Genomic DNA, 26,150 nt, shown 5'->3' with positions numbered 1-26,150 from the left:
TGGTTCATCCAAATCAACCACATAGCAACCATCCTTGAGAAGCCCATATCTCTCAGGAGGATTACTAATCCTACCAGATCTGTGAACGTCTTGTGTATTTTGATCATCCATTTGATCATTCTCAACATTTTCATGTTGAGTGCTAGTGTCAACCAATTGTGTATCATCTACTTGATCTTGAACCTCTGCAAGATCTATCTTCCTTTCACTATTTCCTTCCATTAGGAACTTAGTTTTAAGGAATTTAGCCTTTCGAGCAACAAATACATTCTGCTCGGATGGATCATAGAAATAATATCCCATATCATCCTTGGGATATCCTATGAAGATACACTTCGTGGATCGAGCATTCAACTTATTAGGGACGTAACGCTTAGGATAAGCTTCACATCCCCATACCTTTAAGTATGATAGAGATGGAGGTTTTCCAAACCACATCTCATGAGGTGTTCGTTCCACTTTCTTGGTTGGGGCCATATTTAAAATACGAGCCGCGGAGCATAGACAATAACCCCAAAATGATAGAGGTAACGAGCTTCTAGCCATCATAGATCGAACCATATCCATTAGGGTTCGGTTCCTCCTTTCGGAAACTCCATTAAGTTGGGGTGTTCCAGGAGGAGTGAGTTGCGAGATAATCCCACAACTTTTAAGATGATCTTGGAAAGCATCGCTTAGGTATTCACCTCCTCTATCGGTACGAAGTACCTTGATTATCTTATTGAGTTGATTTTATACTTCGTTTTGATATTCCTTGAATGCTTCAAAAGTTTCGTCCATGTGTCTTAATAAGTAGACATATCCGAAACGACTAAAGTCATCAATGAAAGTAACGAAGTATCTTTCACCATTCCTAGTTATAGGCTTAAAGGGTCCACATACATCCCAGTGTATCAATCCCAATAAGTCCTTAGCCCTTTCATAGGTCCCTTTGAAAGGTGCTTTAGTCATTTTGCCTTGTAAACAAGATTCACATACATCAAACGAGTCTAGTTCATTTGATTTCAAAAGGCCATTCTTTTGAAGTGTATGCATTCGATTCTTGTTTATGTGACCAAGGCGACAATGCCATAAGTAGGAATCACTCAAATCCCTTTTGAGTTTCTTGATGTTTGCATGGTACATTGAGCTATTGTATGATGTGTCATCATGAACCAATTCATAAATACCATTCGAAGGCGAAGCCATGAAATAGAACACATTTTCTAAAGAAACATGGATATCATCATTAATGAAATTAAGATTAAAACCATATTGTTTCAAACGGGATACAGAAATAATGTTTCATGATAAATCAGGTGCATACAAAACATTTTTCAAAGTAAGCTCCAAACCACTTGGAAGCTTTAAAACAAAGTCTCCTTGAGCTTTCACCTGCACCCTTGCTCCATTTCCCATGAAGAGACTTATTGTTCCCGCATCTTGATTACTTCTTTTGAACCCCTACAAAGAATTGCAAATATGAGTTCCACATCCTGTGTCTAATACCCATGTATTAGAAGAAGTAATACTAAGCTCAATGTATACCATATATATATTACCTGAGGTTTGCCCTGCATCCCTCTTTTTCTTCAACTCCTTTAGGTAGACCGGGCAGTTGCGTTTCCAGTGACCCATCTCACCGCAACCAAAGCACGGATCTTCCTTGAGGTTAGCTTTACCAGCAACCTTTTGCTTCTTGTTGTTGTTGGTTGGGGTAACCATCTTCCCTTTTCCCTTGCCTTTGCCTTGGTAGGCGGGTCCCTTCCTCTTAGCCGCCTTTAGCTTAGAAGTGTTATTGTTTTTGGACCCGCCTTCATTGATCGTAAATACGGGTGAAGCCCTTTTACCCATGCTTGCTTCTGCCGTCTTAAGCATGGCATGTAATTCGCCAATGCTTTTATCCCAACCATTCATATTGTAATTCATTACAAATGTGTCAAACCTTTTTGACAATGAGTTGAGAATGAGGTCTGTGGCTAATTCATTAGACACGTTACAATTTAGACGGTTCGCTCGATCAATAAGGCTTTTCATCTTAAGGACATAAGATGAAACGGATTGGGAGTCGTCCATCCGACATGCATGAAGCGCTTGAACCGTTTCGAAGCGCTCGACACGAGCTTGTTGAAGGAACATCTCCTTCAACTGTGTGATCATGTCATATGCACTATGATGCTCAAAATCCTTTTGGAGTTCGGGTATCATAGTCCCAAGCATGAGGCAAGAAACTTGCAACGAATCGGTGCAATATTTCTCCCAATAAGCCATGCCTTCCGTATCATCCTCATCCGGTTGATCGAGAATGGGGTCTTCCAATACATACGCCCTGTCCTCTAGTTTGAGGACAATTCTTAGATTGCGGAACTAATCCATGAAGTTCGTATGGTTGAGTTTTTCCTTTTCGAGGATTGACCTCAACGATAGGTTGTTAAAGCTTATTGGTACGTTCGGAATGTTGTTGTTATTGGCGGCCATCTACAAAATTTAACAAAGTTGTTTAAGTATCAATTTTAATTTAACGACCAATACCCTTTAAATCCAATTGATATTTATTAAATTTTAGAATCCAACGGTAAACCAAATTTCGGTTAGGTGACCTTTATCCCGTTATTTGATTTAGCTAGGTAGTCATTATATGACAATTGCAATCCTTTTGCAACTTCTAAGTTATGGGATCATGTAATCCTTTTGCATGGCATATTTATCCCATCAACGCCTATTTGTTCCTCATGCTTCGGTGACCCTAAGTTCATGATTTCCAAATCAAGTCGTCCTACTTGTGTAAACGTGTAAACTTAACATACAAGTGGTTAGGTGACCTTTATCCCACAAGCATGCGAAATTCACCTTAATCATATTAGTTTGCTCATAACGGTTAGGTGACCTTTATCCCATTGTGAGTTCCCTAATATTTTTAAGTGTTGCACAAAAGGATGGCGTTTAACTTGTTTGCCTTGTTAATAAGGGATTTTAAGTTTTCATTAATTCTAGTTTGAGAAAACTTTTATGCCATACACCAACATGCATTTAGTGTATGGTTCATTTGAAATCCATTTTCATGTCTATAAACCATTTTATATATATGATCCTAATCATATTCTTAATAACCGTTTATTAATGTCCTTTTAGCAATTTTTAATTTAACCAATTAAATTGTCGTTTTGCATGTCGTTAATTAATGTATAATTTAACCAATTAAATTGCCATTTTGCTTGTTGTTAACTTGTGTGATTAACTTGTAGCATACAAACATACAATCCACAATCATACAATAAACAACCATGCATGCAAAACAAATATGTTCACAATCAAGCCATTTTGGTAGACATTTGTTTAGCCGAAAACAAATGCCACCGGATAAGGGGTTATAACACAAAGTAGGAGATTTTAAATCTCCCACTTAATCTTGCATCCAAATGCTTCTTCTTGTGTTCTTCAAGTTTTCATCATCTTCATCTTTTTACAAAATATATCCTAATACATTTTGTCTAAAAAAGTGAAATTACAACCTAATCTATTTTACATACCAAATATAAAATAAATTACATAACCAAAATAATATTATTACATACCAAATGAATAAATATTAAATCAACCAAACATGCAACCAAACACAAGGTCAAGGCTTAGATTGTGAACATCATCAACATAAGTGATAGGCAATACAGAATCACAAGTGATTGGAAACACAGAATCACAAGTGATCTGCAACACAGAATCACAAGTGATTGGCAATACAGAATCACAAGTGTTCGGCAATACAGAATCACAAGTGATTGGCAACACAGAATCACAAGTGATCAGCAACACAGAATGCAGAATCACAAGTGATTTTGGCCAAAATGACAAACCACTCAAAACCGAAAATTTTACATTCTACTTCATGCATGTTCATAGAATGCAAAATTATAGTGGGTTTAATAACCATCTCGAAGCATATTTCAACAACTTCGGCTCTAGATACCATTGTTGGGATTTAACAAGTTCCATAATACTTATAATCATTCAAGAAATAATATTTGCGGAAGCATATAAATTACCATTTTAAAACTTGTAAATCTTTAACCATTTAAAGTTAAATCCCAAATAGGATCAAGTTGTGAAACATACTTACAAATTAAGAGTGGGTTTAGAGATAATACCTCCTCAAGCTAGTTGAGGGTAGTTTACAAATGTGCAAGATGATGATGAAGATGAAGATGAAGGCAAGAAAGCTTCTAACTTGAAGCCTCAAGTGTGTAATACCCCAAGCTTTTGATGCACCAACACCTTCCTTTGTTTGGTTAGGATTTTAGACACTTGATTAACAAGATTACCATGCAAAAACACTCTCTTTTTCCCTCTAAACTGCCACAGCCAGCAGCTGTGTTTTCAAAAAAAAACTGCAGTTTTTTTTTTAGTGTATTGCTTGTTTTCTCACTCACTTGAGTCAAGGAATCCCTTGGTTAAAGAGAGTCTTGCATGCCTTAAGGAATATATTGTTTACAAGTAACCAAGCAAGCATGGGATGTCACCTAGGAGTCCCAAAATCTGCATTCTTGTATCATTTAAATAATAAGTATAATTTATATAAAACTTGTTACATTTTATATAAAACTTGTTATTAAAGTTCAAGTTATAAATATAGGTTACTTGTACTTTATAAACCAATTTATAAAGTATAACAAAACATAATTATTTATACATATAAATAATCAAATCCTTAATATATAAATTGTCCAAACAATTTATCTCAAGTGATAATATTTTAGAAACCCGATTTTCTAAAATCCAAGTGTCGCATATTCGTTTAATGATCCAATAGTTAAGATCAAATACGTTTAAGGTGTCGGTAAGCTTGTTATTGGGTATGACCCAACTTGGATCATAACATATCAGCCACATTAATTAAATACGTCTCTCGGGCATACGAAAAACCTACAAGAGTTGCACGTATGTTAGAGGTGCAACACCGATTTTCATCAAGGCATGAGGTTATAATTAGGGCATGGGAAAATGTCATGCGAATCCATGACATCATTTACCCCGAATTATGCAAGGAATTCATTGCCGCTCTGAAGTTTGAATTAATATTAAATCCAAGAGGGCAACAATTTATGAGATTTAGATTGGGTGGCGCGGATCGATCAATGAGCCAAATCGATCTAGCTCATGCTTTAGATATATATAACGAACTCGATGATGATCAATTAGATGAATATCTCCGACAAGCCGAATATTATGAATCCTCCTACGACCCGAGGCCATTTTAGGAAGATATGAATAATGACGAATTCTCAGCAAGCTGGAGCAAATTTAGTCAAATCACTCATAAGGATAAAAGATTGATACAAAGGTTGGTAGCTTGCACATTCAACGCAAGAAAGGATGGGAATAACAAGGTAACCCGGATCGACGTTTTTCTAATTGAAAAAATCTTCAACAGAAATCCGGTTGACATTCCAACCACCATAGCGAGATATCTTGATGATACAGGGACACGCGGAGTGAACCCTATTGTAGGTGGTCACTATATCACACGGATAGCGAGGTCATTTGGCATTAATTTTGATCGGTTAGTAGAAAATCAAGAAAGAATGGATCCTTTGGGGAATAATTATTATGTCAATGCCGAATTCTTGCAATTCTTGCAGTACAACAATCGCAATAGGCGTATTCCATTTATTCCTAGGATGGTTCCACCACAAGATCCACCACGAGCTCAAAATTCACCTGGTGCCCATGATCATGAAGCAGGTGGTAGCGGTGTTGGAAGAGATGATGCGGAGGAAGAGGTTCACATGGAAGAACCTCAAACCGAAGATGAGTTACCACGATTTCAAAGACGAAGGCGTAGGCGAACCCAAAGGTCGAGGGAGGAAGAGTTGGAGGAAGTTATTTCTGGTTTTCATGACATGAGGGTAGGTTATCAACACAGGGATGACCAATATGAGTAACAAAGGCAACAATTCAACCAATATCATGAAGAGCAACGTCAGCATAATAGGGCTTTTAGGTATGATCAAAGGTGGGGGAACTATAGCGGCGATTGGCTTCGCCATTATATTGGGTTATATATGCAAAACCCCCAAGAATATTATGCTACCTCCTACCAACAACCGACCTATTACCGTACTCCAAACCGAATTCCTAGTCCCCCATTATATGACGAACAAGCGTCCATGCAAGATGCACATAGACGTTTTCAAGAACAATACCCGCATGGAAGGCCAAGGAATGATGGTTCGGGTACCTACTCCGCTTGGCCATTCGGTAACATCTTCGGTGATAATTAGAGGGCTCATATGCCCTATTTAATGACATTTGGTAACAATTTGGTAGTTTTCAGAACGGTTTTTATTTTAAAACAATGGTTTGTAATAATCTTTAAAATATTTATGTTGTAGGGTTAGCATTTGTGGGTGGTTGTGTTGAATACACCACCTTTTTCTATATCATTTTGTGTGTTTGTTTGTTTCTTATTGTTAAGGTTTAGTGATGCTGGCATTAAGTTCAGCAAAGTATAATCAATTTGGAATTTGTAATAGAGATCAAAGAATGAACGATGTTCATATGCTGGCATTAAGTTCAGCACCATCGCTCACCTATGTTTCACGATCTACGGCTTTATACCTAAGGTTTTTCGAACTCTTTTCACACTAATAACCTCGTGAATTTTTAAATTTTTCTGATTTTAAGTAATGAGGGCCTTACTTAATCTTAAGTGTGGGGGGAGGGTAATTCTCTCGGGTATGCAACTTGGCTTGCAACTTGGCTTAATTTCGCAATTTATGAAGAAATTTTAAATTTTTTGAACTAAAAGTCTTAGCGAAAAAGGAAAGTATGGGGGATTTTAGTAATCTTTTCGAATTAATATCACAAATTTTTGCTAAGTTAAAATGGTTTAAGTACTTTTTGGCTTGAAAATAAAAGGAACAAAAGTCACTAAACAAAAAGGATGCATCTAGTCCATCCTTGAAGGAAGTAAAGTCTTCCGAATTTTGCCTTACTTGATATAACAAACTTCCTAAACTATGTCATTTTATACCAATATCATTTCACGATATATAGGTAAAGTGGGAAGGGAAAGTCTTGAACTTTCAAACCCGAAAATAAACTTGGTAGGGTAAATCCAAGGCGTTGTCCAGTGTAAAACCGATTACGGTATATAAGCTGGAGCAGGATCTGTCCCACGTGATAGCTCAGTCTTCGCAGTTTTAACCCTTGATCTAAATTGTACAAATTGTCATGAAAGACCGATACTATAATCATGGGGGCGGATAGCTTGCTAATCGCCGACTGAGACTTCGGTTTTCAGTTACCCTCAACCGGAATTTGAGGTTAAAACCGGAAAACATGTCTAGTGTAAAAACTAGCATTGATATTTTAAAAATCTTAAAACATTTTCACAAGATCCAATTTTTCCCTAAGGATCCAAATTTTTAAAAGAACTTTCACCGAAGTTTGTTTCTCCCAAACAATCCAATGTGTGCGTGTGTTTCATATATTATGTAGGTACCTCAACGAGTGTGTATTCCATTTGTGTAATATGTGTTCCATATAGCGTGAGTTTGTGTTCCAAAATAATGTGTGTGTTTTGTGTGCTTCGTGTGACTAGTGTGTTGTGTACTTCAAATAATGTTTGTGATTCATATATATATTATTGTTTTGTATACGGATGATTAGAACAAGACTTGCTTGAGGACAAGCAAGAATTAAGTATGGGGGATTTGATATTGCTCCAATTAAACATACCTTTAGTCGCAATATCGAGTTCTATTGATGTTTATTTCGTATGTAAACTTAGTTTTTCCATTCATATTTCATAATTATTGTAATCCAGTCCAAAATCATGGTAAAATTTGAAGAAACATGAAAGAATAGAGATAAAATAGCTCATAGATCAAAAATAAGACTCGTAACACAAAGATGGTACTGTCCCCGCACAGTGCCCGCGTACTCAGCCGCGCACACTTATTTTGATCAGAGATTGGCTAAAATGGAAACCAGCGTGCGCCCCGTGCAATTTGGTCCTGTGAGCGCCGCACACCATGTCGCGCGCCGCGCACCCCTTCCGCACACAAAAATCTGAAAAGCAAAACTGAAGGTGCGATCGTTAGCTGTAAAGTTAAAGTGGAGTAGGTGAATAGTGTACGCTGCGCACCCTTGCTTTGCGCACCGTGCACAGTGCTTTTCAACCACTTTCTGCCTGGCTCTTCCTATTTAATTCCATGTTCAGCTTCATTTCAAAGGGCACCAGTTTCCTTTCTGTTCTGAGACTAAAACATATGAATCAAAGTAATTCTTGGGCTTATTAAAGTGCATCTAAGCACTCAAATCACTGAAGAATCAAGGATCATTCAAGAGCTTCATCCAAGACTACTCCTAAAAGGTCAATCTTGTATTACAATAAATTCTATTTTTGTTACTGTTTTGTTTAAGTTTTCAAGCATGATTGTTGGCTAGTCCATTTTATGTTCATCTAGATAAATAACCAAAATGTTGAATGTTTACTATTGATTGATTATTATTATGCACGATAGTTTGATGTTTGAATACAAGAACCATTCTTGTTAAGTTTAATCCTTTCGATTCAACTAGTTGATATATTCATTTGATTAAGAAACACCATCTTATTAAGTTAGTATATTGATTTATACCTAATGACATGTGTTTATCCGTCTTTTACCAAAAGGGATAAGTTGAGTTCAAATGGTTAATTTACATGAGAATGTAAGAACGACTCTTGTAGATACTTTGAAATAGCTTAACTAGTATGTGTAATCGTCTAGGAGAATGACCAATTCCTTAAAATCTGTTATACACACTTTCAACTACCTAGTTCCATTAATTCACATGTGTTAGTGATTTACCTTATCTAGTGACGTTTATAAGGATCTTATTATATCATTTAGTTAATTACTTGGGTTGAGTGAATTGAGTATTTAACCGGACCAAGGGAATGAACTGCGTTAAACCATTAGTTGATATAGGAGTGGATCATGTACAACTCACCGTTGACTTGATCACTCTTCAAGTCTTCAAACTAGTTGAATTAATTGATTACAAATAGGAGGTCTTAGATGACAAGAACATCACTTGCATCGTGTAATCCCGTTTGAGTGTTTGCGCAAGACTACTCTTGGTAAACCAATTAATTAGTTCTCGTGCATAACCAATCAATCTGATCATAATCTTAAATAACATTCAACATTGAGGGTAAAAAGTCTAGATGAGCATATTTTCTTAATTTGATATCAAAACTATCTTTTACTTTCATAAACTTAAAATACCAAAAACATTGTCTTTTAATCTTATTCATCACTTGATTCGCCCATCGTAAAAGGGCAAACCAAAATATATCTTGTATTTGTAATTCTTTTATTTAATCACAATTTAGTATATAATCCTAATTTGACTTAGATATTGTCCTTGGAACGATACACGAATTTTATCATTTACTATACTACTACACGATCGGGTACACTGCCCGTTAGTGTGTGTAATCTTTAAAACCAGTACTTTTCCATACAATAATTCATATACCACATTTCGTACATCAAGTTTTTGGCGGCGCCGCCGGGGACAGTTTTGTGTCAAAATAGAATTATTCACTAATTTGTGATTAAGTAGTTTCTTAATTCTTTTAAATTATTAATAGCCTTTGATTTTTAAACTTATAGAATTGGTGCGTTTAATAGTTTTGTTAGTTATGTTTTGACAGATTTTTAGGTTGCTTATGCCACATACCCGAAGTTCAGATTCTCCGCTACTCACACCACTTACAGAACCGGACAGAAAGCTTGGTAGAATATCAAGAGAAGTACTAGAAGTTTTTGAATCTTCCTCAAAGCAAGAAAGTTTTTTATTCGGAATCATCAAGTACAACCAAACCACGATATTCTAATTTCGGTGAACCTATTAATCCTCCAAATTTTGAAATGGAGGCACCAAAACCATCAATGGCGGCCAAGATGAAGCCTACCCGAACCGGTCAAGGAAGTGCAATTACTCCGGCCATTGGTGAGGCAAGATTTGAAATCAAGGGACCTATTCTCCAGATGATCAACATCATATGCCAATTTGGTGGAGAACCGAACGAAGACGCTAATGAGCATATTCGTCTTTTTCAAGAGATATGTGGTCTATTCAAGCTTAAAGCAGACACCAATCAAGCTGTAATTTTAAGACTTTTCCCTTGGACGCTACACGGGGAAGGACGGGGTTGGTTACATTCATTGCCCGAGAGTACGATAGACACTTGGAATGGTATGTTGGAAAATTTTTAAAAAAATACTTTTCAGCTTCTAAGTCCGCAAGGCTACAGCACGAAATTACCCAGTTTTGTCAAAAGCCGTTGGAAACATTGTATGAAGCATGGAACTGATTTTCCAAAATGTTAAGAGGTTATCCAAACCACAGTTTGGATACTTTCCAAAAGGTTCAAATCTTCTACAAGGGTTGTGATGTTGCAACCCGAATTTCCATTGATCAAGCGGCAGGAGGTTCACTCATGGACAAAATCGAGCAAGAAGCTTATGAGATAATTGAAAAGCAAGCCAATTATTCTCATGAATGGCACCAAGAAAGACCCATTACCCGTCATGCTCAAGTCTCAAATGCTGGTGCTTATGATGACGTTGGTTCTCTAAGCGTGAAGATAGATGGTATTGCTCGAAACATGGAAAAGATCATCAAAGAGATCCATGGTATGAAAGTAGGTTGTGAATATTGTGGTGGTTTACATTTAGGATAAGATTGTGATGCAGGTTTAACAATGGCTCAGAAAGAAGAAGTGGCTTTCATAAGCCAAAGAAACAATAATCAATATCAAGGAAGAGCCCAATTCAACCGAAACTTCAATAACCCTTACAACCTTCAAGGCCAAAATTCCAATTTCCAACAAGGGTCAAGTAGTGGGTTCCAACAACAAACTCCAGGTTTTTATCAAAAAACCCAAAATGAGGAGAAAAAGTCAAATGTGGAGAATATGTTGGAAAAGTTGATTGCATCACAAACGCAACTTGTTACAAGCATAAGCCAAACGAACGATAAAAACGAACACCAATTTAGAAACCAACAAGCCGTAATTCAGAATTTGGAGAAGCAAATAAGTGGTTTGGCAAGTTTACTTAGTGAAAGAAAACCAGGGAGTTTACCGGGCGATACCAATAAGAACCCCCGAAATGAGCACGCCAATGTTATCACCACACGGAGTGGTTTAACATATGAAGCACCAAGGATACCCGAAGATTCTGATTTTAGTGTTCCGTTGAATAAGGAAGATGAACCGGTTAAGGAGCCGGAACAAGTGGTTGAGGAGAAAGAACAGGAGAAACTAGTAATAAAGCCATATCAACCACCGCTCCCATACCCGAGGAAGCAATAACAAGAAAGGCTCGAAGCTGAAAGGTCAAAATTTCTCAATATGTTTAAACAAATTAACATAAATATGCCTTTTATTGATGTGATTTCAGGTATGCCCAAGTATGCTAAGTTCTTAAAAGACTTAATTACTAACCGGAAGAAAATAGAGGAACTTTCCTCCGTCACCATGAATGCAAAATGTTCAGCAGTTTTGATGAACAAAATTCCAAAGAAATTAGCAGATCCTGGGAGTTTTACTATACCATGGTCCCAGAACAAAACATGGTCTCGGGACAAGCCCTTGGTCCTGGAACAAACACATGGTCCCTGAACAAACACACGAATGAATCGTGTGCCATGCCAGTCCACGAATATAGAAAAGTTTGTTATGATTTGTTTGTTACGCCAATGAAAGGGACATGTGCCGTGCCAACTCATAAATCTAGGAAAGTTTGTTACGATTATGAAAGGGACATATGCCACGCCATCATTCCCTCTAGCAAACTATTTTGAAACATCTATAAATACACTCCATGGCTAATTCATTACAACACACTGAACACACACTGTTACTCTGCCAAAATCATACTGTAACATTATTCAGTCTACAATACAACTCCGATTAAGATTCCGGTCGATATCAGAGTTGATCAACATTCAATATATTAACTCATGCGATCTAATCGAGTGAGGTTAATCTAATCGTTTATTTTACGCCCTTGGAATCCAGATTTCAAACGGGGTTTGCACAGTTATTAGAGTTAAAACAATCGATCAACATATTTTTCCCAAATTAAGCACTCAAGTCTAATTCTAAAATTACCAATTTAGTTTTAGGCGTGATCAGAAGACATTAGTTATTTGTATTTATCAGGTGTTTCGGACTCTTGGTTATGGCTAGTGGATGATGAACAAATGTATTCAGTTATCGTCACCATATAGCACATCGACAATGTGTTGCTTCCTTCAGCTTCGTCTTACACTCGTTGGGGAAAATACTTCCTAGGAAGCTTAACGTTTTTATCTGGCGGGTGGCATCAGATAGACTTCCAACACGTTTAAATTTGTCTCGCATATATATGTGTTGACATTCGGGCGATTGACTGTGCATCTTGTAATTACCGTAAATAGTTTATAATGTCATGTTCAAATGTAATGTGGCAGCTGATATATGGAGAAGAGTTCGAATCTAGGTTGATATGTCGATGCCTTCTTTCTTCGAGTGGTCAGAATGGATGGTTTGGCACGTAGACTGGAGATCTCCATTATCAGCGAATACGAGATTGTATGTCATCATTGCTTTCTTAGTGTGGCATATATGGCCTTTCCGGAATAGTTTCATCTTAACCCCTCGCCCGATAAAGAAAGAGATACTTTTTGATTTTATTTTTCATTTTGCATTTATTTGATTGATTGAATAGAGGTAAAATGGATGTAAATTGAAACGATTGATTGATAAACCGTTGTAATCGTTGGAGCTTTACTAGGTTCTCGTTACGGGTTTGGTTTTTTAATAAAGTTTATTTACAAAATACTTTAACTAAAACATATAATTATGTACAACGAAAATATGTCAATACGTAGCGAAAGGTGGTTGACCATTTGCTTGTTTATATTTGAAAAAGTAACAAATAAACATGAATGCTAATTCAATTCAGATTCATTAAAGAAAGATTATTCTCATCGTTTAAGGGTTGACTCTGCTTATTTATAATTAAATAAGTAACAAATAAACATAATGCTAAAACTCAAATTAATAAAAAGTGAGATTATTCTCGGCAGTTAAGTTTATTTTATCGCTTTAATTGTTATTTGATCTGATTGGTTGAATAAAAAAGTAAACACTTGTAATATAAGGGTGGTGATCCTACACGATTTACTTTTTACCATGCATATAATTAAAATAATCTTTTGACCGTTTTGCCCTCTCTAATTTTGTTATCATCGCAACGTCCACAAATTCATACATAATGTCTAAAAGAACACTATTTAAGGGAAATAAAAGTATAATTACATCTCATTATCCATTAATAAATCCTTTTCAAATGTTTCTCGAAAATCTTCACGATCACTTCGAAACCGTTCCAGAAAACGGGCATAAAAGTCTTTCAACTTTTGTGGAGGCCGCATTATGCCTAACTGATCTGATAACCAATCTGTATACTCCATCTGTCAAGTAATCATAATCATAATCATAATCGAACTCCTGTAAAACAATGGCGAGTATAGCAAGCATTTGAAACTGTTAGTATATGATCTGATGAGTCAAAAGTGTTTTACAGAAGTTTAGAGTCTGGCGATCAGAGTCTGGAGTTGCAGAATCTGTTTGAAGTATGACGTTTCTTGGTGATTAAGCTACAGAGGATTTTGGAGATATGTTTTTAGTTTAAGAAGATTTGATCTTATCTCTGTAAGGATAAACATTAGTTAATACCGAATATTTGATATGTTTAGTTTATCTTTTCCTTTATTGTAGCTAGTTTGTTTTGGAAACCAAATCATAAAGATTTGGTTTATCATGTATAAATAGGGATCGATGGTTTTGAACTTGGTATCACTTTTAATCACGAATATTGTGTCTTTCATATCTCTTAATTCATAATTCGTGTTCTCTCAATTTTGTTCATATAATTCGTATCTATTGTTCATTGAGAGTATTGTGTTCATAATCAAGCTATTGTGAACTAATAACTGGTATCAGAGCGGGTTTGGTGTAAATCCAATTCGGTAATCTTAAAACGATCCATATATTGTTAAAAGATGTCCTCCAGTACCATCCCAACTCCAGTTATGGCTGGTAAAGGAGTGCCAATTTTCGATGGCACAGACTTTGCAACTTGGAAGCTAAAAGTTCTATGGTTTCTTGGTTCGATTCATGAAGATGCTGAACAAGTTCTTACAGTAGGACCTATTATACCTGGTACAATGGTTGAAGCTGTTCCTGCTACAAGTACTGCTGCTGCTCAACCTGCTTATCTTCGTGAAAAACCAAGAGATAAGTGGACAGAAGCAGAAGCCATAAAGTTCAAGCTTGATAGCAAGATAAGAAGTATTATAGGTAATGGTGTTACTGTTCCAATTCTCAGGAAGATCAGTCATGCTAAAACTGCAAAAGCTATGTGGGATCTCTTGCTTAATGACTATGAAGGTGTCACAGTTGTTAAGACTCAGAAGAAAAAGAATCTGATAAGGTGTTATGAAAATTTTGCTGCTCAGCCTAAAGAATCATTGAGTGATCTTCATTCAAGATTCCAGGTTCTGATTAATGATCTTGAAAGTGTTGGTGTAGAGAAAACACAACAAGTGTTGTGTCAAAAGTTCATTGAACTGTTACCTTCAAACTTTGAATCTGTGATTACATCAATGGTAATCAGTGAAAAGATAGACACTTATGAACTAAGTGAGTTGTTTGGCATATTGTCAAACTTTGAAGAATCACAGTTGAAGAACAAGATCAATGCTAAGAGAGTTGTTAAAGATCCAGAAGCTGCATTGATAGCTACTACTAAGAAGAACAAGCAATTGTTCTCTAGTTACTCTAGTAGGGTTGATTCTGAAAGTGATGAGACCTCTGATGATAGTGATTCTGATGAGGAGATTCAGGATCTGAAAAGTCAAGTGGCTCTTTTGACTCAAAGGATTGAGCAGAAGAAGTTTGGTTTTAAGAAGGGTAAAGGCAAGAGTTCTTTTGATCCAAAGAAAGCTAAATGTTTCAAGTGTGGCAAGGTAGGTCATATAGCTGCTGATTGCTGGTCCAAGAGTGAAGGAGGTTCAAGTTTCAACAAACCTGTTGACAAAGCAAGAAAGTATAAACTCAAGTACAAGAAGATGAAAGGTGAAGCAGAAAAGTTGAAGAATAAAGAACAGGAGAAAGCATTGTACACAGAAGCATGGGAAGATGAAGATTCATCATCTGATGATGAAGAGGATAAGTGTCTGATGGCTATAATTGAAAAGGATAGTGAGTCTAGCAAGTTTGAGGAAGATTTGAAAGCTATTGAGAAGATGGATAAAGACTCTACTTGTAACAAAGGTTCTGCCTATAAGGTACAAAACTTTGTAAACTATCTTAATAATGAAAAAGTGAGAATGTTTCAGTATTTGTTGCTTGATTTCAATTGGTGCTTAGAAGATAGTGACAGGTTAAGAACACAGATCATTGAGCTTAAGAACACCATCAAAGATAAAGATGCTGAAATTAAAGTATTAAAAGAATGTGAGGTAGAACTTGACACATACAAAATGGCATATTCAGAAGAAACTAAACGGTTAAATACTGAATTAGGAAGATCAATTAAAAAGGCAAACCATTATGAAAATATTTGCAAATCTTGGTGTGTTTCTTCCAAAAAGAATTCTGATGCTATTGCTAAGCAAGTACCAAATGATGTCAAAGCTATACTTGGTGAAAACTACACATTAGATAATAATGTGGAAGTTGATCCTATTATATTTAAGCCTGACATTTTACCAAATACTTTTATAAAATTTGATGGTGAGAGAAAAATTTTAACTAATGCTTTTGTAAGATCAACTGAGTTTGTAAAATCATTAGAACCTGTTAAACCTTCAGAGACTATAATTTTAGACTGTAGAAATCCATCAGAGTCTGAACTATTGAAACCTTCAGACTCTAACAGTTTAGTCTCTAAAAGTGAAAGTGTATGTTCTGACCTAGAATCTGACACCCAAGAATCAAGTAGCATAAGTGATACTGAATCATCTTCTGATAGTGTCACTTGTCCAGATCCTAAATGGTCAACTAAAAGAAAGTCAAAGTCAAAACAGGCTAAGACTATTAAAAAACTGAAAAGGAGAATTTCAAAGCTTAGTGAAAGATTAAAGGGTCAAGAAAAATTCTCAAAATCATCTTGTTTTCCTGAAAATTTCAAAAAGGTATGGAAACCTAAAGTTTGTGAAAATAAAGGTGTTTTGAAAACAGTGATGGATAAGTTGATCTGGATTGGTAACAAAGCTTTTGTATGGAGAGTTAAATACACTCCATCTGAACCCACTGCAAAGTGGGTTCCCCCTAAGATTTAATCATTTTTCTTTTGCTTGTGTCTTGTGTAGCAGGGTAATAAGTGGTATTTAGACAGTGGTTGCTCAAGACACATGACTGGATGCAAAGAGCATCTTGTAGGGTTTGTAGAAGAAAAGGGTCCTTCTGTGAGATATGGTGATAATTCTGTTGCAAAAACTATTGGTTATGGTACTGTTATTGCTGGAAGTGTGTCATTCAAGAAAGTTGCTTTAGTTGAAGGATTAAAGCATAATCTGCTAAGTGTGAGTCAAATTGCTGATGAAGATTGTGAGATCAGAATAAGAAAGAAAGCTGGAATTATTTATGATCCTAAAGGAAGACCAACTCTTGTTGCCTGGAGATTTCAAAATGTGTATATGCTGGATTTGGATTCTGTTGATTCTGAAATTGAAACATGCTTGTATTCTCAGTCTGTTCCAGAACTTAATTGGCTTTGGCATAAAAGGCTATCTCATCTGAATTTTAAAAATATTAATGAGCTTTCCAAAAAGAAGCTTGTTAGAGGTTTGCCTCAGCAACCTTTCAAGAAAGATAAACCTTGTTCTGCTTGCATTATGGGTAAACAAACCAAAACAAAGTTTCCCTCAAAATCCCTAGCTACTATTAGTGATCCACTTCATATGCTTCATATGGATCTTTTTGGTCCAATGAACACTAGTAGTCTAGGTGGGAAAAGATACACTTTGGTTGTTGTTGATGAGTATTCAAGGTTTACCTGGGTTATCTTTTTAGCTGCAAAGAGTGATGCTCCTGAAGAAATCATTAATTTAATCAAGAAAGAGCAGGTTCAAAAAGGTGTTCTTGTTAAACAATTGAGAAGTGACCATGGCACTGAGTTCAAGAATGTTACTTTAATTGAATTTTGTGAAGAATCTGGAATTGGTCAAAATTTCTCAGCTGTTAGAACTCCACAACAGAATGGAGTTGCTGAGAGAAGAAATAGAACACTTATTGAGGCAGCCAGAACCATGTTATGTCAATCAAATGTTGCACTCAGATTCTGGGCAGAAGCTGTCAATACAGCTTGTTATACTCAAAACAGGTCATTAATTGTGAAGAGACATGGCAAAACTCCCTATGAATTGTATCATAAAAAGGTGCCTACTATTCATTACTTTCATGTATTTGGATGTAAGTGCTATATTTTGAATCAAAGGGATCAGCTTGAAAAGATGAGGCCAAAATCTGATGAAGGTGTGTTTATTGGTTATTCTTCTGTGTCTAAAGCATATAGAGTGTATAATAAGAGGAGGATGAAGATTGAAGAATCCATTAATGTTTCCTTTGATGAAAGTCCCATTGAAATGGATCAATCCTCTAGTTCTGAGCATTCTGCACTTGGTGAATTGTCAAATTTAATTTCTGGTAACAGTACTCAGACTCTAGATTCAGAGTCTGAGACAGATGAATTTAATTTGTCTGAACTGAAACATTCTGCAGATAATGCTCTCACTGAAGAAGTTCAACAAGAAGATGAGCCAATTGTTATTCATGAAGATGATCAACCTTCCAATACTACTGTGAATCCTGTTGTTCCTATTAGAAAATCTTCTAGAAATATTGTTATTCCAAAGCATCTTGAAGATTATGTTGTAGATCCTACTGGTTTACCTAAAACTGGTTCTTCATCTCAGACACCTGTGTCTGATTTTGCAATTGCTAATTATTGTTTCTTCTCAAATTTTCTTTCACTCATTGAACCCAAAGAAGTAGATGAAGCATTGTCAGATAATGATTGGGTTGAAGCTATGACTGAAGAATTGACAGAGTTTGAAAGAAATGATGTGTGGGAATTGGTTCCAAAACCTGAAGGTAAAACTGCAATTGGCACTAAGTGGGTTTATAGAAACAAGGTTGATAAAGATGGTATTGTGGTTAGAAACAAAGCAAGGTTGGTGGCTCAAGGGTATAGACAAGAAGAAGGTATAGATTATGATGAGACATTTGCTCCTGTTGCTAGAATTGAAGCAATCAGATTGTTTCTAGCTTATGCCTCAGATAAAGACTTTGTGGTGTTTCAAATGGATGTGAAGAGTGCTTTTCTGAATGGTATTTTGCAAGAAGAGGTGTATGTGAAACAACCTCCTGGTTTCAAAAATAAGAAGTTTCCAAAGCATGTTTACAGGTTGAAGAAAGCTTTGTATGGTCTGAAACAAGCTCCCAGAGCCTGGTATGATACTCTGTCAACATTTCTTCTAGAAAAGAAATTTTCTAGAGGAGCTATTGACAAGACTCTATTCATCAAAAAGGAGAAAGGTGATGTGTTACTGGTTCAAATTTATGTTGATGACATTATTTTTGGGTCTACTAATCCAACTTTGAGAAAATGGTTTTCAGATATAATGTCAAAAGAATATAGGATGAGTAATTTGTGTACTCTAAACTATTTTCTTGGGCTTCAAATTAAGCAAAGTCAAGAGGGTATTTTTATTAACCAAAGTAATTATGTTTCTGATATGCTTACTAAGTTTGGTTTTAAAAATTGTTCCACTTTAAGAACCCCAATGAGTATTTCTGAAAAGCTTGATAAAAATGAATCTGGAAAACCAACTTGTCAATCAACCTATAGAGGTATGATTGGATCTTTGTTATACTTAACTGCTAGTAGACCTGATATAATGTTTGCTACATGTATGTGTGCACGTTATCAGTCAGATCCTAAAGAGTCTCATTATAAGGCTGTGAAAAGAATTTTTAGATACCTGAAAGGTACTCCTAACCTGGGTCTTTGGTATGCTAAAGACTCAGGGTTTGATCTAATTGGTTATACAGATGCAGACTATGCAGGTTGTAAGTTAGACAGAAAAAGCACATCTGGTGGTTGTCAATTGTTAGGTGGCAAATTGGTGAGCTGGTCAAGTAAAAAGCAGAATTCAGTTGCTACTTCAACAGCAGAAGCTGAATATGTAGCTGCAGGGAGTTGTTGTGCTCAATTGCTTTGGATGCAACATCAGTTATTGGATTTTGGATTATCATTAACCAAAACTCCAATCATGTGTGATAATGAAAGTGCTATTGCTATTACTGAAAATCCAGTGTTTCATTCCAGGACCAAGCACATAGAGATCAGACATCATTTTATAAGAGATTGTGTTGAGAAAGGCAAAGTGGTGTTAAAACATATTGGCACAAAAGATCAATTGGCAGATATTTTCACTAAAGCACTTCCTGAAGAAAGGCATTTTTATCTTCTTGGACAACTTGGAATGTTAAATCCATCAGCTGAAATGTTGTCCAGTAATGAAATTTCTTGAGTCTGAATTATTTTCTTAGAGTCTGGGTGACGTAATATTGTTCAGACTCTGGGAAAGTTTACTCAAGTGTATTTTTTTTGTATAAATTTGTTTCCTTCTTCAGTCAAATAAAGTTTTTTTTTAAATTTCATTTTTAGGTTAAATTTTTTTTTCTTCTTTATTCTATTTCCTAAAATAAAAGGGTCAAATTTGGTATTAATGAAGGGAGTTAATGGTAATTTTTTTTTAAAATTTTGGTCAGGAGTATTAATTTGATAATGATTGTGTCAATCTTTTTGATAACTTTCTGTTATGATGCATTGGGTCAATCTTGGCCGTGCAGACCAACCTGCAGATTCTGAGCAATCAGAGTCAAAGTTGTTACCCAAGAATTGAATTGTACAAATTGCCATTCTCGAGTATCTTTTCCGCCCTACACCGACACCGGGTTTAGTTGGCTCGGTAATTTTACTCGACGTGTGGTTGTTTCGAAACAGGGAACAACTTTGAATACACAAGCTTGTAACCCGCGGATGAACCGCACACTAGAGCCTTATTGGGGCTAAAACCAATAACGAGAGCCTTTTTGGTATCATTGGAATTAACGGTATACTCCATCCCATGATGTTACACAAACAGAGCAGGCAGAAGGGATGGATGAGGAAATCCCACTCAATTCAAACCCACCTTCTCCCACTGCTCAAGAACAAAATTCTTCATTAAACAACCTTGTGAGCTCACCAACTCATATTGAGAATATTCACATGTCTGAAAACCTAGTTGTTTCAGCACCCATAGATGCACATCAAACATCTATTAGGCAAGGTGCTGCAAGTGCAACTCCATCACCTCTGCTAGAGGTTGGTGAGGGGAGTACTTTAACCCAGCCTAAACCATCTAGGATAGTGAGCTTGGATAACCTCATTACAGTTACTGAATTAACCCCCTCAGATAACTTAAATCAAGTCCCAATCCTGGACTTATCAAACCAAACTCAAGACCAATCTATGACTAAACCTACCTCAGACATCAGTCTGCCACTCCACTCTCCAAATGTCCAATCCTTACACATTCTTGCACAGGCTGCCAATGCTTCATTCAGATCACAGGATGAAGTACAAGTCTCAATAACTTCTTTGTCCAAGGATCACTCTACTTCACAACAGGTAAGTGTTGAGGACATACAACCTTTATTAATCCCAACTGGTTCTACATTGCAGGCTGAGGCACCAGTCACAGAGGTTGGCTTTTCTCAAGCTTTGACTTCTATGGCTCAGGAGTTTGATGACAAGCTTCAAGGTGTGCAGTCACAAATTAATAAACTTCATTCTAACTTTAATAATAATAATTTGGTTTCAAATAATGAGGTGTTGGAGGTTAGGAGGTTGGTTGGGATTGTACAGGGTTCTGGTGATATTGCAGGTTTTGGTGATCGATTGAGCAGTTTGGAGGCTAAGATGCAGGGTGTTGAAGAAATTAAAGAGTGTTTTGCTGGTTTTGCCTCAGATATCAAGTCTATTAAGGATGATCAAGCTGAAATTTGGAGATTCTTATCTGCTCTCTCTCAAGATGATGTCAAAAAGGGGGAGAAACGAAAGAGGTTAGCTGCAGGTGGTGATGGTGAGTCTTCTAAACGGGCTCACATTGAGGGGGAGATACAGGTTGAGGGGGAGTGTAATGATAATGGTAATGATAATGGTGATGATAATGATAATGGTAATGGTAATGGTGATGAAAGAACTGAAACTGATGCTGAGGTTGTTGTTGTTACTCATGTTGAAACTGAAGTTGTTGATGCTCCAATGGTTGATGAGGTTGTTGTTAGAGATAATTCTGAGGTTGTTAGAAATGAAATTGTTCAAGCAGGTGATCAAGCAGTTTCTCAAGAAAATGCTCAAATTGTGGTTGCAAATGTAAGTCAAATTGGTACAGGTGGTGGTGTTGACACAGGTGATGATGCACAGGTGAATGTTGAAGAGGGTGGTGCTAATGTTGAACAATCTGGTGTTCAAACTGATTTTGGTGAAAGTGGTAATCAAATCATAGTTGGTAATCAAGAAAGTGTTCTTGATATTGTTGCTGCTCAAGAGAGGCTGAGATCTTTGATGAACAAAAGATTCAGATTTAGAAGGTATGAAGGAGATGTTGTCAGTGTTGAAATTGTGAAGATTGAAAATGAAGTGAATTTGTTGTTAACCATGACCCATTTGTCTGATAGAAGAATTAAGGTGAAAGTGAGTCACATTCTAAGGCTTGGTTTTTGTGAATGGAGAGGGTTAGCTGTTTGTATTCAAAGATGTGAGGGAGATGAAGAAATTGTTGATGAAGTGTTTAAGAAAGTGTGCAATTTAGTTCATCTTGTGTTTGAAGAAGGTTTTATCAGCTCAAAGGACTATGAAGTTTTTTGTGGAATGTTCAATTTGGAAATGAAAGAAAGGAGGGTCAAAGGTCACGTTGAGAAATATTCTGTTCCTGAGCATCTTCAATTTATTGATGATTATTATGTTGAATATTTGGATGCATTGATGATCAAAACGTCTGGGAATCAAAGGATGTTGATTAGGGTGGATCAATTTGAAGGAACGGATATTCATTTGTTACTTAGTTTGTTAACCAGGTGTGTGACTGTGCAGACTCATCCTTTTAGGGTCAAATTGTTGAAGCACTTGGAGACTAAATTGCCTATGTTGAAGAATTTGAGGTACATGAAGAAAAATTGTAATTTGATTGTGAAGGAGCTGGCAAAACTGAGGAAGTAGAAGATGAGGTTGTTTTGACATCATCAGATAGGGGGAGATTGTTAGTATATGATCTGATGAGTCAAAAGTGTTTTACAGAAGTTTAGAGTCTGGCGATCAGAGTCTGGAGTTGCAGAATCTGTTTGAAGTATGACGTTTCTTGGTGATTAAGCTACAGAGGATTTTGGAGATATGTTTTTAGTTTAAGAAGATTTGATCTTATCTCTGTAAGGATAAACATTAGTTAATACCGAATATTTGATATGTTTAGTTTATCTTTTCCTTTATTGTAGCTAGTTTGTTTTGGAAACCAAATCATAAAGATTTGGTTTATCATGTATAAATAGGGATCGATGGTTTTGAACTTGGTATCACTTTTAATCACGAATATTGTGTCTTTCATATCTCTTAATTCATAATTCGTGTTCTCTCAATTTTGTTCATATAATTCGTATCTATTGTTCATTGAGAGTATTGTGTTCATAATCAAGCTATTGTGAACTAATAGAAACAAAATGAGAGAAAGAGAATTGATTTACATTAAGATTAAGAGAATGAGTGTGACTCTTGGGGATTCCCTTTTCTTCCATTTGTGTATAAACAATTTTGACTTGGTTCAACATTTCTTTTTCTGATGGCAACGAAACCTTTCCAGACAACGCTCGAGCTATCCACTTCGACTGCAATTCCGCGGGAAGAAATGTCATCCCCTAAAAAAATACAATTTCGAATACAGCTAGCTCAAACAATGTGAAACTTGAATTTAATAAGATCACCAAGTAAATATAACAAACGAACCGTGTGAAATAATCCGACAAAAGAGAGTCTAGGAGCAAGTTGCGGAGGGAAAACATTTCCGTATGTTGGGGCAACACGCTTGTCGTTGATACTTATAATGCCATTTGTGTTAAGGAACGGAATATGAAACTCATACCTATTTTTGGATCATAAAAAGGAAAAGAAATTATTACATCAATATTATTTCACACATAAGGGATGATACTTACCCTGTACAATAGACTAAGGGAGTATCTTACTAGGGGCTAGGGGCCAGGAGGGGTCATTACTCATTACCTCCCTAAAATTTGAACACTTAGTGAAATTTGTAATCTTTTGAGTTATAAACCTTTAAAATTTTTAATTAACAAAATCGCTGTCAAGATGGATTATTTATGGATAAGATAATGAAAGCTCGTAGAATTTACATTATCAATATTCACATTTTGATTTGTTAATACGTAATTTAAAATTAACACATAAATTATTTAGTTTGCCTATAAGTAATTCTATGAAACGTATATTTAAAACTTTATGATTATTGATCAAATTAGGAATAAATAATTTGAACCTCTAATTAATCTACTATTCTACCATTATAAATAAATAATAGTAATAAGTTTAGAGGATAAACTAAATACAAAATATCAAATAGTTGACTTTACAGTTCCATAACATTTCTTCACATATAAAGGATGGGATTGACCAAAGGTCCTACTGACGGGAACATATGTATATATTCGTGGTGACTAATGGTAGAATAGTTTTGCTCTTAAAACGGAAATAAATTAAAGATAAACATATGTTTGATGGGATTTATAGCTAGTTGTGGTTCAATCCTTACCCTGTACAATGAATAATTGTATCTGCTTTAACGGATACAACTTCATCTTGAAACTTAATTGTGCCATCTTTGAAAACTCCTTCAATCTATTAAATACACAAATTCATACGAGTAATAACACTTAATGCCTTTTAAAGAACTGAATTACAAAAAGGAACAAGTTAAATTTCTTACTCACAAAATATATATAACTTGACATATATCATGGAATATTATTACTTAATAGGAATCTAATCTACCTTAGAATGCAGCCATGTATTGTTGTATTTGTCATGTTTCGAGACCTTAGCATTCGGTGATCTTGACGACATGTGAATTTCCTTGGCCACAGTGGCTAATTCTCTCGATATGTCATGTGCACTTGACCCGTTTCCAATTATAACCACAACCTGCAAAGTTTCATCGATTAGTCGATCAAAAGTACCATATGGGATATAACTTAACTGTTAATGAGATAAACTAATACAGTATGTAAGTTTTAGACATTAGAACTGAACCTGATCTTGAAATGGTTTGGGAACTCGATAGTTATGAGCATGCAGTTGCAATTTTGGCCATTCAAGTATTCCTGTTTGATAAATTCACCAAACGTAGTAGTATAAGAACTTCAATTTCTTTTGGTCTAATTTTCTTTTTGATCGGTTTAAATGGATTCAGTTGCAGGTACAAGGCAGTTTTATAGCTTTCGGATCCAATTTCAGCTAATTTCAAAGCATTCAAGTTTTATTGTAGTCATTTGTTTGCCTTTTAAGTTGCAGGTTCATTTTGTACAAAAGACAAATAATAATAAAAAAAGCATTGTATTTGTATTTGGAGACTGTTGTGGTCATTTGTTTGCCTTTGTAGTTGAAAGTGCAAGTCACTCTGCAAATCTCCTCGTATACATTTTTATTGCAGACGGTTTGTTTTTCTGAAGACATAAGATAAAATAATAACGTATTCTGTCTGCAAACTCGCATATTCTTTACAGACATGGTCCGCAAATTCTTTACAGACATGGTCCGCAAATTCTTTTCAGACATAGTCTTCAATATTCAAACTTTAAACCACGTATTCTTTACAGACATGGTCCGCAAATTTTTAAACAAAAACAACTTCAAAAACAAATAGCACCATAAATTTTACACTTCATAAAAAGACTGAACTCACTTCATCCATGTCTTACTTCATAGATTTAAGTTATTGTATCTCATGCAGCAAAAGTTGTACATTTCATACCTGGAATATCCATAGCCACTCTAGGTTGACTATTATGACCATTACAAACAACCACCGCATCAAAAACCTTACTCGAACTCGAACTCAAACCCAAATTCGAACCAACCTTACTCGTCTTCCACTCGACTTCAAACTCGTTCGAACCAACTACATCTACTCTAGTCACCTCCGAGTTGAATCTAATACGTTTCGTGACTCCAAATTTATCAGCAAAATCTTCCAAATACCTTAAAAATTCTTGGTGTCCAGGAAACATCCTCGGATCACCATAATCTTTCCCTTCGAACATGTAATCTGAAAACCCCATTATTTGGCGTGGACTGTTTGTACGTAGTGATTTGTATATTGTGGCGTGAACAATTTCTCTATCTGGATCAAGTCCTAGTAAATCCGATTCTGTTTTTGGATCATAGACCCAAACACCACCCAATCTGTTTGATTTTTCAAGAACCACTACTTCATGTGATTCCCTTTCAAGCTCGCGGGCCGCAATTAGCCCGCTTAGACCGGCTCCAATGACCGCCACCTTCAATTGCGTTGGCATAGCTTTTGAGTTGTTGGTTCATATGCTGATCATTATTGAGTAATTTGTTTTATAGTACTAAAGAACAATGAGCATCTTCCAGATTAAGGATCTGACAAGTAACAACAGTCTAACGAAGATATATAGTCCTATTTTATACTGTATTTTAATTTTAATTTTAATTTAATTATTATAAGTTAACATAAGCAAAATATTAAAATGTTTGTTTATATAACAACTCTGTTAGTTGTGAATGAATCTCCCCTGTTAAAATAAGCTAATATTTAAGATCATTGATCCAGTGGCGGATCCAGGAAAAATTTTCACCGGGGGTGAATTTTTTTTTAAAATGTAAGGATTTTTTTAACAAAATATAGAGGTTTTTGGGCAAAGTATAGAGTTTTTTTTAGCAAAATTTAGAGGTTTTTGAGCAAAATACGAAGGT

At 35.8% G+C, this 26,150-nt stretch overlaps 1 protein-coding gene across 1 annotated transcript; it reads right to left on the bottom strand.

Moving 5' to 3' along the window:
* Positions 1-13,259: 13,259 nt before the first annotated feature.
* Positions 13,260-25,838, bottom strand: LOC139855747 (flavin-containing monooxygenase FMO GS-OX5-like). Its single transcript, XM_071844997.1, has 7 exons — positions 25,183-25,838; positions 24,462-24,532; positions 24,204-24,353; positions 23,965-24,050; positions 23,142-23,277; positions 22,883-23,053; positions 13,260-13,497 (listed from the first exon to the last, which is right to left on the bottom strand). The coding sequence occupies exons 1-7, from the start codon at positions 25,724-25,726 to the stop codon at positions 13,339-13,341; spliced, it is 1,317 nt and encodes a 438-aa protein (XP_071701098.1). The 5' UTR covers positions 25,727-25,838; the 3' UTR covers positions 13,260-13,338.
* Positions 25,839-26,150: the final 312 nt, after the last annotated feature.

This window comes from Rutidosis leptorrhynchoides, chromosome 6 (genome assembly GCF_046630445.1).
Source record: "Rutidosis leptorrhynchoides isolate AG116_Rl617_1_P2 chromosome 6, CSIRO_AGI_Rlap_v1, whole genome shotgun sequence".
Classification (NCBI taxonomy): domain Eukaryota; kingdom Viridiplantae; phylum Streptophyta; class Magnoliopsida; order Asterales; family Asteraceae; genus Rutidosis; species Rutidosis leptorrhynchoides.
Note: the sequence above shows the minus strand (reverse complement) of the source record. Positions and strands in the feature narration are given on the sequence as shown.

Bases quoted from the DNA above. Each gene is read 5' to 3' on its own strand.
- LOC139855747 (XM_071844997.1), bottom strand. From the start codon at position 25,726: ATGCCAACGCAATTGAAGGTGGCGGTCATTGGAGCCGGTCTAAGCGGG. The intron at 24,354-24,461 runs GTTCAGTTCTAA...GAAACTTTGCAG, and splicing joins CCAAACCATTTCAAGATCAG to GTTGTGGTTATAATTGGAAA. The intron at 23,278-23,964 runs GTAAGGATTGAA...ATCCAAAAATAG, and splicing joins ACAATTATTCATTGTACAGG to GTATGAGTTTCATATTCCGT.